Genomic DNA, 12,566 nt, shown 5'->3' on the forward strand with positions numbered 1-12,566 from the left:
TGTCATCAGAATGACATTTCTTTTGGGACTAAAGTATTTTGACAATAAAAAGTCATGTAAAAAACACAGGCACACAAAGTCATTCAATGCAGCTAGGAGCCAACACACAGCAGAAGCTACAGATAAGACAAACGAAAAGAGGGAGAAGCTCAACACCTTTCATGGAAACAAATCCTCAAGATCCTTCACCTTTAAAAGTACCAACCTAGTCTGTTTCCCTTATGATGGATACCTATAAATTCTGAAGTTGCCACCTTCAACTATCTAAATGTACAAATACATAGTTTTGGAAATAAACACAGACAATGAATAGGAAATGTGAATGGGCAGCAAAGGTAAGAGATGTATTGGATCTTCAGCACTTGAAAACAAACCTATGTAAAGTGGTAGGGCCAAAAGTCCAATGCCGTATGTAAACACCATACCAGTGGTAATAAAGATGGAGATCAAGAGTTGTAGCTAGCAAAAGCAACTGGATTCTTGACTGAAAGAACACTTTCAAGAGATTTATTTTCCTCAGAAGATGCAAGGTCCTGTTGTTTGCTACATACCTGGAAAGAAGGTTCCTTCTCTGAGAAGTTTCCCTTTGAATCCCAGTTGATGGGAAAGACAGTGGCCTCTGATAGGTTACCACTCAGTCATGGTTACCAAACATTAAAAAAATCACTTCTTTCAATTTCTGCTACTCTTAAGATTAGCCTTAATATCAGTCCAGGGACATGACAAATTCCACGTCTTCACCTTAATGTTTCTGCTCAAGAAATCTGACACTGCCTGTCCCTGAGATGACTACCCCAAAGCCAAACTGATGGTGAGGGTGAGAATATCCAGAGAATATCAAAACCCAGCCAAATCCACAAAACTTGGAATTTTTAGTAGACAAGACAGACCTGTATTCCAATACCTGTAAAGCATGCTGCTTGTGTAAGTCCAAATTTATCACAAGCAATGACAGGCTGCTAAAAACAAATATAAAGAGAGAGGAAGGGTGAAATGACAAGATAAAGGACTTAATAAACACATTAACATCAGCACAAAATTTTTCAAAGTGATTCCTTTTAATAACAAAAGCCTATCCCTAAATACATTCTTCAAGAGAGAATGTGTTTATGTGTGTGTGTGTGCACACATAGGTCCTGAAGATTAGAAATTGGGAGAGGGGGCAGAGGTTCATATAGATGCAGAGCATTTGCAAGCAAATCAAAATTGTCTACAAAAAGCCACTTCCGGATGGTGACTAAGCTTTCACCCAGTCAAGAGGAAGGGGCATAAGTAAAGCATTGCAAACGATCATCCCGATTGTATCACAGTGGAGACAACTAGGACAAACAAACTCAGGAAGTGGCAGGGAGTTAGAGAGGAAATCTATGGCACAGAGAGGAAAGTGAAGAGATTGCACCGATCTGCAGAAGGTCACCTCTGGGTCTCACTGTGCCAAGGTTTTTCAAAACCGCTTTATTTGGACAATAATACAAAACTGGCACACACAGCTGGCGACTGTTGCAGAGGCTATTCAAATGTTAACGTTCTCAATGATAAACAGCCAAAAAAAGTTCTATGTAAGCAAGCTGGAACAAACAACTAATCTAAACTGGTTGCTAAGAGACAGAGGATTTCAGCCAAAACGAGCCCTGAGCCTCAACACTTAAGTTTCGATCAAAAAAAGTACCTGTAGATGACGCCATGTTGGTGAAGAAACATGAGCGCTGATGTGACCTCTGCTGCATAGAAGCGGGATCGAGGTTCATCAAATTTACGTGAGCGCTGGATTTGAAACATTAAGTCTCCTCCATTTACATATTCCATGACGAAAAAGAGGCGGTCCTGAAATTAATTAAACAGTGTTACTTAGCTAATTTTGTTAGTCGCACAAAGGACTGCTTGAAGCTACACTTTAGGCGACTGGAGAACTACGTCAAGAAACAAATACTACAATTCTGAAAAACTAAAAGCTGACAACCAAAATACCCCAAACGTAAGGAGAGAGACAAGAGTCTCAAAGTGAGTAATGAGAAAAAGAGAATAAAATCAACATGTAGTAAGAAGCAATACACAAATCTCCGCACATCAACAAATACATATGGGATTATAATCAATTTTATACAATAATGGAGATACCTAAATGATGCAATTTCTTTTAAAATTTAGCTATTACAATGAAGAGATAAAGTTAATCCTGTTTACCTGAGCAAATTTCAGGCTCTTATTCTCCTCTTATCTCTTACCAGATCCTTTGTCTGCAAAGTACATTTCCCAAATCATGTAAAAATAAACTAGAACTGTTAAGCCATTGAAACCAGTGTTGCCATTCTCAAATATTTACACGACTTTCTGAATTGCCTCAAACTGTCATAACATAATGAAATATAATTACATTCTTAAAATACATATCAAGTTCTTCTTAGTTTTATTCTGATGCCTACCACTTCAAATTTCAAGTTTTCAATACTGATGATGGAGAACTAGAAATGAATTTTGCTTCTGAACAGCAACTAAGATTTTCAGACAATCACCCTATTTTGGTGTGTTTCAGAAAAAACACCAAAAGTTAAGCATTCAGTGAAGCAGTCAGAACTGAGAATACCAGGAAACTAAATGTGTGCTTGGCACATTGAACCATATAGGATCTGAATTGGAAACACAGAAAAAGGCATAAGCAAATAGATTACACACGCCTACATGATACAACTTAGATTCTATTTTTTGTAAATGTTTCTCATAAATTTTCCTAATCTGCACTAACAGCCCAAAATCATTACCTCTGCCCATTCACTCTTGGTTTGTAAGCTTACTTCTCATTCTTTATTTCGTTACTGTTAAATATCTACTTCTGAACACAAGTTTAGACAGAGACGGAGGTGACAGAGACAGAGGTGACCCTTATGTGGCATGGGGAAAAGATCTGAGCATATATTCCTCGCTCTGCATGAGCTCAAGTGACACAAACATTTCATTCTCTGGTCACACGACACACAGGTGTGTAAGTGCGGAAAATCACCAGAGGGAGTCCATCTCCAACCTTCATGTCACACTGCAATTTGGCTCAAGCTTACAGTGCTTGATGTGCTGGGTTGAAGCAAAGGAGACAAGATGTGACACTGCTTTGGACAAGCAAAACAACAGAAAATGGAAGTTCATTAACCTCTCACAAATGAACCCAAGCCTGCAGATTACATAGTTTATATAGATGAGTCCAGAAACCAATAAATGCTTGCCACTTGTCTTTAATCATTTGCTCTAAGACTCAGATTCAAGGCATAGGACATAAAAATATCCTTAAACTTCTGTGTGTGTATTAATCCTGCTCATTAAGTGCCTAAATGCTTTACTTATCAGGGCTGTTTCCTAGAGGAGGCTAGAAATGTTTGGCTGACTTTCTGCTGATTAGAGAAAGAGGATGCAGGAAAAAATCCTTGTGCCTTTCCCTCCCTGTGCCTTGGAAACAGAGAAACTGCCCAAATTCAGGATTCATGTGAACTGGCATTCTTGGTAAAACATTACTAACAACTTTTGTACATTTTCCAACATTTTTCTTACTATTCACCAGTAATGAAAAACTACTGAAGAACAGCATCAAACCTTCTGGCTAGATCATACACTCAAAAGAGAATGACTTCAGAGCCTCAACTTTGTTCTTTTTTCAATGCTCACTACTGATGATAATAAACATTCAAAATCACAGTGCAGATCTCTTGACATTAGTGCCTTTAAATATCCATTGTTTATTTTAAGCAAAAATATGCATTCTTGTTCTGCCTCTCTCATTTCTCTCTGTAACTGATGAGAATTATGAGCTTGCTTTTAAAAGAAAATCTGATAGGGCTTAGATGGTGTCATGATTTCAGAAGCTAGAGCTACAGGAAAAATGCACTCAGTTTTGTGACAGTCAAACACATAGCTATTTTGGTACAGTACTGTAACATAAGAAAATGCAACATCCCTAAGAAGTTGACGTCCTTCATTAGGCTCCCAATTACTTCACTAGAGACTATATCAAAGAGCAGCTTCAATACAACTTTTCCCTTTGCAACTTGTTGTCTTAGATTACTTCACATGGATATACTTCAATGTTTCAAGCACAAAACTCATTTGGTCTGCAGACTGGGGAGCATCTGACTAACATTTGGCTAAAGTAACTTCTAACACTTGCTGAAATGAAATTGAACCTTCTTACATTGTTATTTTAACCTTTCCAGAGTCAACAGTCTGGATATGACTGGGCACAACCAAGAAAAGGAAGCTGCAATTCACATGCTTCTAAATAGCCATACTCATTCCCAACATTACTACATTTTTGCTGCACCTGTATCTCAAGTATAAAACAAATGATGCTGATGCAAAGTGATTGTGCTGTGTCTTATAGTTGTGACTCCCAGTGATCCTCAACTTACCATTTCCTAACATGTTAGGATAAGCATTCCATCATTTTTATATTACTCTGTTTGATGTGAATAGAACCAATGTTTTTCTGTGATGTTCATCAAATATCTAACTGCTAATACTCAATACCATAAATTGTATTTAGTTAAAGCTTCAGGTTCCTCTATCTTGGTTCAGTCCTTTGTAGGACATTTCCAGTTTAGCCAAGTCTACCAGAGTATCTTGTCATCAGACAGTCTGAACAAAAGCTTTAGCATTAGCTCCATTCACGGAGCTCAACAGTACTATCCTATCTTCTTTCACCTCTTCCTCATTACACATATCGCATTCTCCATTTGAGAATGGCAGATCCTGCAGTTTAGTTGAATACTTCTTCAGAACTATACCTACTAAGACCAGAATTAACAGCTCAGTGAATGAAATTGATCTGTTGCTGAATTTTCCTCCGGATTTTTTCCTGCTTTCCTGGGCGCACATTTCAGCTTCCCAACAAAAACATTGTTTGAAACTCCTGTTCCCTATTTACAGCGAGTCTGGGAAAGGGTTTGGAAAGTACTACTTCTTATTTACTAACAGTATGAAGCACAACGTAAAAATGCACAGCAGGCCAGAGTTTTAACATTAGAAGGCATCAGTTGTTTTGATGAAATATATTCCATCCCTATGAAGACCACTTTCTTAAAACCACTGTCTGGACTTTTTTTTTTTTTTTTTGTCAGGACTACTACACAATCAGCTGGGACGCAAATTTACATGAACAGAAGATGCAAGAGAAGAGAGATATTTTATGAATATTAGCTGAATTTGGTAAATTATTTTTCCCCCCTGATTCCCATAACTTCAACAACACTGGACACACTATTCTGATTTTTGCCAGTTACACTATTTTCCCTATGTTTCATCAAAAGTTAATGATCAAAATAGAGGTTCCTAACCCTCTATTTCCTTTCTGTCATAATATAAGCACACAGAGAGAATGAACCAATGAGAATTCTGTGACTAATGAAAAGAATTCATCCTCAAACAGGAACTGTGAAATAATTGTATTATGTCTGATTACATGTGTCTCACTATATGTATCACTAGGATGTATTCAAATACTAAAGTGGGAGAATATAAAGTAGATACTCTAAAAATTATATATTAAGGGACAACACAGTGTTTACTCAGTTAAAAATGAGATACAGTGTATGACTTTATAATTGATTGTGTTCCAAGAGAAAATTAAATGGGTTTGGTTTGTACTGCATTATTTTTGGACTCTTATTTTCATAACATTTGAGAAGTATGTTTTGATGAACAAAATAAATGTATAGCAGTCCTGGGAACTCTTTAATTATATAAACTGAAATAAAAGGCGAAATCACAAACAAAGATATTATATGTTAATCCTCTCTTGGCATCTATAAAGCAAAAAAAAGTACTGCAAAGTAAGCCAATATGTTTTCCCAAGTAATTAGATTCTTTTATAGGATTTATTTTAGCCCTTAACCATACCTGCTTTTCCTTGAATTTCTCAAAAGGTATGGTTGAATGAGAATACTTCAAATAATAAATGGAAAGAAAAACAGAGGAGAGAGCATGGGTAAGAAATTGAAAAGCAAAGTGGATATGAAATAACAGGCTAGAAGTCAAGACAAAAGAAGTTCAACTTCACTCTTTCCATAGTATTTTCTGACCATAGATATAACCACTATACTGGAATGCATAAATGCCTGCCTTAACATCTGTATTATTCCAGTCTCACCTCTTGAATTTCATAATTGAGGTAGTCTCCTCTATGCATTATGTCATCAAAAGTGGACTTCAAAAGCAACTTCTCTTCTAGTCTCTATCACCATTGGGAGACTTGTCACTTAAATTAGAAATATTTTTTCATCTCCTTTCTCATTCCACTCCTTCAATGGTGCCTCAGTTTCATTTTTCATCCTCCTTTAGCTCTATAGTAAATTCTTCTCACCAATCCTTTACTCTTTACTTTGATTATTACCACAACATTCTCTCTTCAAAACCATTCTGTGATTTTTGGTTTTATTTATACTTTTGCTTAACCTCAACCTATATACTACATGCACTCCTTGTCAGTTAATATCCGCTTGTTTTCAAATAGAGATTCTACCTTTTGTTTCTCTTTGCCGTGTTTTTAACTGGGAAAACGGGGGTGATTTCCAAAAACACAGAATCATAGAATGGTTTGGGTTGGAAGGGATCTTAAAGATCAGGTAGTTTCAAACACTCTGCCATGGGCAGGGTCACCTCCTACAAGATCAGGCTGCTCAAGGCCCTATCCGACCTAGCTTTGAACACTTGCAGGGTTGGAGCCTCCACAACTTCTTTGAGCAATCTGTTCCAGTGCCTCACCACCCTCACGGGGCAGAATTTATCCCTGACGTCTAATCTAAATCCAGCTTCTTTCAGTCTGAAGCCATTATCCCTTGTCCTGTCACTACATGCCTTCATCGAAAGTTGTTCTCCAGCTGTCCTGTAGGTCTTCTACAAATACTGAAAAGCTCCAGTAAGGTCTCCCTAGAGCCTTGTGCTGGTTTAGGGCCAGACAGATTGTCTCTTGCCCCGAAAGGGACAAAATAATGAGACTCACACAAATGGATTGGAGAGTGATGGAAAGTTTAAATGGAAAAGCAATTGGTGAAGCTACAGAGAACTACAAGCTACAAAGCATAGTGACAAAGAGTATCCCAAAGCGTACAGAACCCCTCACAGAATTCCCAAAGCTTCCCAATCCTTCCCTTCTTCCCACCTGAGGGTAAACCCAAACCCCCCAGGGCTCTTTCTTCCCCCTCCCGCTGCTAGGCAAGTCTCAGGCTGGCCAGGTCTGAGACTGCCCCCCCGTCCATTCTCCTCCTGGCATTAGGCCTAGACAGGCCTAAGAGGCCTTGAGGATACTCCCCCGGCATTACCCGATAAGAGAGGACATCTCCCGTGGGAGCAGAGAGGGAAGAAAGAGAATGACTTTGCAGATGGCCTTATAGGGTGCAGGATTTATGGGTAGAAATACGTCGTTTCCTGTGTCCACCCCTGTGGGTGGGCACCCAGGACACCAGAGGTGTATCTCATGCGGCAGTGGCAGGGGGCACCCAGCCTAAACTGCCACAAGCCTTCTATTCTCCAGGCTAAACAATCTCAATTCTCTCAGCCTGTCTTCCTAGGAGAGGTGCTCCAGCTCTCTGATCCACCTCTATACCCGTTCTAACAGTTCCACGTCCTTGTCTTGGAGGCTTCGGATCTGGGCACGGTATTCCAGATGGGGTCTCACAAGAATGGAGCAGAATGGCGAGGATCACCTCTCTTGACCTGCTGGCTATGCTTCTTTTGATATGGCTCAGGATTTAGTTGGCTTTGTGGGCTGCATGGGCAAATTGCTGGCTCACAATGATCTTCTCATCAACCAGCACTGCCGAGTCCTTCTACCCTGGACTGCTCTCTATCCATTCTCTCCCCAGGTTGTATTTTTGCTTGGACTTGGCTTTGTTGAACTTTGTAAGGTTGGCATTGACCCACCTCTCAAGCCTGTCCAGGTCTCTCTGGATGGTATCCCTTCCCTCCAGCACGTTGACTACACCACACAGCTTGGTGCTGTCAGCAAACTTGCTGAGGGTGCACTCTATTACACTGTCCATGTTGCTGACAAAAATGTTAAGAAGTACTGGTCCCAGTACCGATCCCTAAGGAACACCACTTACTACTTGTCTCCAAATAGACATTGAACCACTTTATCTCCTCTTAGAGATCAAGCTACTGACTATCACTCTTTATCTCCACTTAGACATTAAGCCATTGATCCTTGTTCTTTGAGTGTGATCATTACATGAATTCTGAGTGGTCCACCTATAAAATTCATGTCTTTCCAATTTAGAGATCAGGACATCTTGGGGGACAGTGTTAAGTGCTTTGCAGAAGTCCATGTAGACAACATCAGGTGCTTGTCCATCAATGCCGTTATCCCATCATAGAAGGCCACCAAATTTGTCAGGCAAGGTTTTCCCCTGGTGAAGCCATGTTGGCTGCCACCAATAACTTCCTTGTTTTTCATGTGCCTTAGCAGAGTTTCCAGGAGGATCTACTCCACAACTGTGCTATAATAGTAATAAACTCACAGGACGTAACAGGGTCAATCCAGCTCCTCTTTTTGCAGGTGTTATTAATGACCAAGACGGTAAGATCAGATAATCTTGCCAATCAGTTGTGATTTAACAGATGACACTATACAGTCTGTGTCTTGTTTAGATGTGGAATTTTCTTTGTTGAAGAATAAGCTTCTACGTAAACCCTGTATGAAAGCTTGGAGATGGACTTTGATGTATTGTTTACATCAATTATTGTGTAGCCCTTAAAAGATTTTTTTAAAAGTCGTTATCAGTCAGTAATGTGTCTGTCCTTTGTTTTCCAATTAAAATCTCATTAACATTAAATTGCAGACTATCCATTGATAGACATAAGGCCAAGTACAAGTCGCACTGCAATCTGAAGAATAGGAACTCTTTTTTCTTTTCCTTCCAAACAAGTCCTAACAGCTGGGGGACCCAATATACAGTTCAGCACAACCTCATCACTGAAAAACACAGAATCATAGAATGGTTTGGGTTGGAAGGGATCTTAAAGATCAGGTAGTTTCAAACACTCTGCCATGGGCAGGGTCACCTCCTACAAGATCAGGCTGCAAAACTGAAAATAAACCATGCAATCTGTCTCCTGGTTTAAAATCTGAGATGTGCATCCATGCTACAAGCCTGAGAACAGACCTTTTCACTACCGGTTTTTGTTTCACAGTTCAATCCTTATAACACGACCAGAGAATTCAGGAAAAGCATCAGAACAAGGACTCCTCAAGTAAAATTCACAATAGATAATCTTATCATCTTATTCCAAGTACCATTTTTTTCCTTAATTTATGTGTTCATACATTTGGCTGTGCATAAATTCCTCCTGATCCTCACTAGTTCCCTAAACTAAGTATTTCACGTGAATACACTTTTTTTCCTTTGAGTTTCAGAAAGTTGCATTTGATTTTAATTTCTCCAGAGGCTACTGAAAATATCAAAGAAACTAATATGTGTATTAAATACAGGTAAATTTAAATGAAAAATAGTTTGTATTCTAGTTGAATACTGTCACATAAAGGGATATGTTTAGTGCCACAGACACTAAACCTCTTGAAAAACAGAAGTCAAAGATATAACCTTTATTGCCTTGGTATGCTCTGTAAGGTGATATTTTATTCATATAATGCATGTATGGAATTCTTTTTCAACTAGCACAAAACTGTGATTACTTAACTCTATTTAAACAGGATGCTCAAACGGTTTGTTTAAAATTACCTAAAACTACCAAAGCTGTCCCACCCCTCAGAACTTGAATAAACATTTCCTGCTTCTGCCGGAAATTGCAGAGGTACACTTGCACAAAAAACTATATGCAAACGTTCAACACCCTGAGCAGAAGACTAAGCAGAATGGCAGAATGATCTTCCACAATCCCAGCAGTAGGAAGGATAAATATAAAAACAAGAGAGAAAACCAGGTACAACACTAAAGAAAACAATGAAAAACTCTACCCTGTTCTTTTGATTCCTTTTTTGAGTTTACAGTAATAATCTTCAACAGGACACTAAAATATGTTATCTGTCACTGATTTCAGTGTTTATACTCAGGGCTAATTGTGTTGTTTTTCCTGTTTTGTACAGGACTTTCATGGACTTCCGAATAAGAAGAGAAACAATTTCTGTGAATCTCGTATTTCTTGGAATAGATGTCCTCTACGTAGGAACTGCTATCTTAAATTTCACAGGGGATATCTGCATCTTCCACTCCACCCAAAAAAAAAAAAAAAAAGAGCATGCATACAGATTTTATATTAAAGGTTTTGGATTTTCTTTGTCAACAATACACTTCAAAATTCTCCAAGCTTATGAATACAGATATATCTAGGGACTTAATGCTCAGTTTTATTCATCTTTGTCCAGTATTCAATTTGGAATCCCTTTTTTTTGCACTTGAAAGAAAGAATGACCTCAAAGTAAAAACAGACCAGAGAGAGACATAGAACCACACAAAATCTAATAAAGAAGTCCTGCAAGGTCATCTAGCTGACAGGCAGGATCAGCTGTACCTAAGCCACAGGGAACTAACCTTTTCAGTGCTCCAAGGCACTATGAGACAGCAATCTGACTGTGAACCTGAAGAGCCCTGATAAGTGAACTCCCTTTGGCCTACAAAGAGCTAGAAGTAGAGGTCTCTGGTGCACTGGAAGGTAAGAGGGTTTGCCTGCACTCCATTGCAATGGGGGTCTCCTGCTGTCCCTTTGTCAACAGCAGAAGCCAGTAATGAACAAAATTCCTTGAACATTCTGCTTTGCATGTCAGAAAATTGCATCCATTCCTGAAATTAATCTGAACAGCTCTTAAAAATCACCAGTGATAAGCATTCCTTAACCTCCACTGGCAGTTTACTTCTGCTCTTACAGAAAATATCACTGAGAACTCTTTTCACTGTGCAAATCATTTTAATTACTTCTTGCACATACCTTAGTCAAAATACCAGTTCCTAGCTGTGCTGCAAGTTATATACTGTTTTTTTTCAGAAAAAACACTTCTATGCTTTCTTATGCTAAGAACTGGCTATTGATTTCTTGTGATTGATTAACCAAATACTTCTCAGACACCACAGACATTATGCCAATTGAGAGTCTGTGAGATAAATCATGGTTTAAAGTGTTGAAAATAGTTTTGAGAACAGCTGGTCCTCCTTGAGACACTAGAATTATTCTCAGGAAAACCCTCCCTCCCATACCCTATGCTATGAAGAGCTAGGAAAAGCTACAAATTGAATATAATTACTTTCCAAACAGTGCTTTCTGAATCAGTACAGAGGTTCTCCAAACCTTTACACTGTATTACTGTAACGACTTGCATTGTGGCATCTATACATTTATTATGTGAGTCATTGGAAAAGGGTTTTTAAGAATGATGTTTCTCTGAGACTTCTAATCTTCATAAAGCAGAGCTCATTATGTTGCTTTTGTCATGGGAGGTTTGCATTGCCTCTTTGTGGAATATCAATCAATACTGGAATCAAATGGTGTTTTTAACACTTCTTCATGCCCCTAACACATCCCACAGTAATGTTCAACAAAGAAAATATGGCTACTGTATGTATATTGAGACAAACTGGCTGGCCAGGGGTGGGGAACTTATTATTTGCCAGCAGCAGATCACAGAACTACGGAAACTACAATTTAAAATTCAAAGCAGGACACTCTAGCCAGGACCTTGTGGACATCATCTATTCTTTAAACAAATGTCAAAGGGATGATTGGGTTTTACTTAGGCTGACATTCAAGAAGAAAGTCTTGTTCAATGAATTTTCCAAAGATAGACTCGATAACACTCTAAAACTGTTAAAAATTAAGAGAAGCCAGACTGTCCCAAGATGGAGAGAGTGAAAAATGTGCTATTTGGCATCTTCTTAGTACTGATACTTCTAGAGAAGTTTAGGTGATTGCTTCAAATACTCTAAGAATCAAATCCCATATTACTCTAGGCAGCCAAATACTCTGACTTTAACATAATTTTTGAGATGCAGAGGCTTTCATCTGTACCATAAATTTTGGAATATGGGAAGTATGGATATGAATATAATCTATACCCTAGAATCTGCAACTAATGCATACACATCAGCAAAACAGATGAAGGTGATGCCTCTTTACACAGAGCTTTTTCCTGTATAATTTACAAATGCTTGATGTTTGAATACAGACTTCCTACTGTGTTTTCAGATAATGACCACATTTACTATGCATTGGATTAGTTGGCATATTAGGCTTATATTAAGGCAAGTAAAAATAAAACATGGTTTAAAATTTCATTAATCCTTCTTTATTTTCTTTTTCTTTTTTCCCCTAAAGAAGGTTTAGACTAATTCAATGTGGCACAGAAACAGCAGGTGGAGAGGTGTCAGCCTGCTTTACATAGATCTCTCCTTCTACTCACTGGGATTATGACATAAAATTAGAATTAGCTCTACTCGGGCTTCTTGAATAGACAAAAATGTCTTATTATGACCCTATAATGTTATCATATGAGTGCAAAAAAAATTTTTTTTAGTTTCTTCCTACTTTAAAAAATAATTACAGTTTTGATTTTTGCTCTTCTCAATCACTAATGGATATCA

General features: G+C 38.3%; 1 protein-coding gene across 1 annotated transcript in view; it reads right to left on the minus strand.

Annotated features, from left to right (window-relative positions):
• PRKCE (protein kinase C epsilon) overlaps window positions 1-12,566 on the minus strand; it is a 291,359-nt gene that overhangs the window by 46,225 nt on the left and 232,568 nt on the right. The window contains exon 11 of the mRNA XM_054399123.1: window positions 1,670-1,824. Within this exon, the coding sequence (XP_054255098.1) occupies window positions 1,670-1,824 (155 nt within the window). The remainder of the gene's footprint in view (window positions 1-1,669; window positions 1,825-12,566) is intronic.

The sequence above is a fragment of the Indicator indicator genome, chromosome 2 (genome assembly GCF_027791375.1).
Source record: "Indicator indicator isolate 239-I01 chromosome 2, UM_Iind_1.1, whole genome shotgun sequence".
Lineage (NCBI taxonomy): Eukaryota > Metazoa > Chordata > Aves > Piciformes > Indicatoridae > Indicator > Indicator indicator.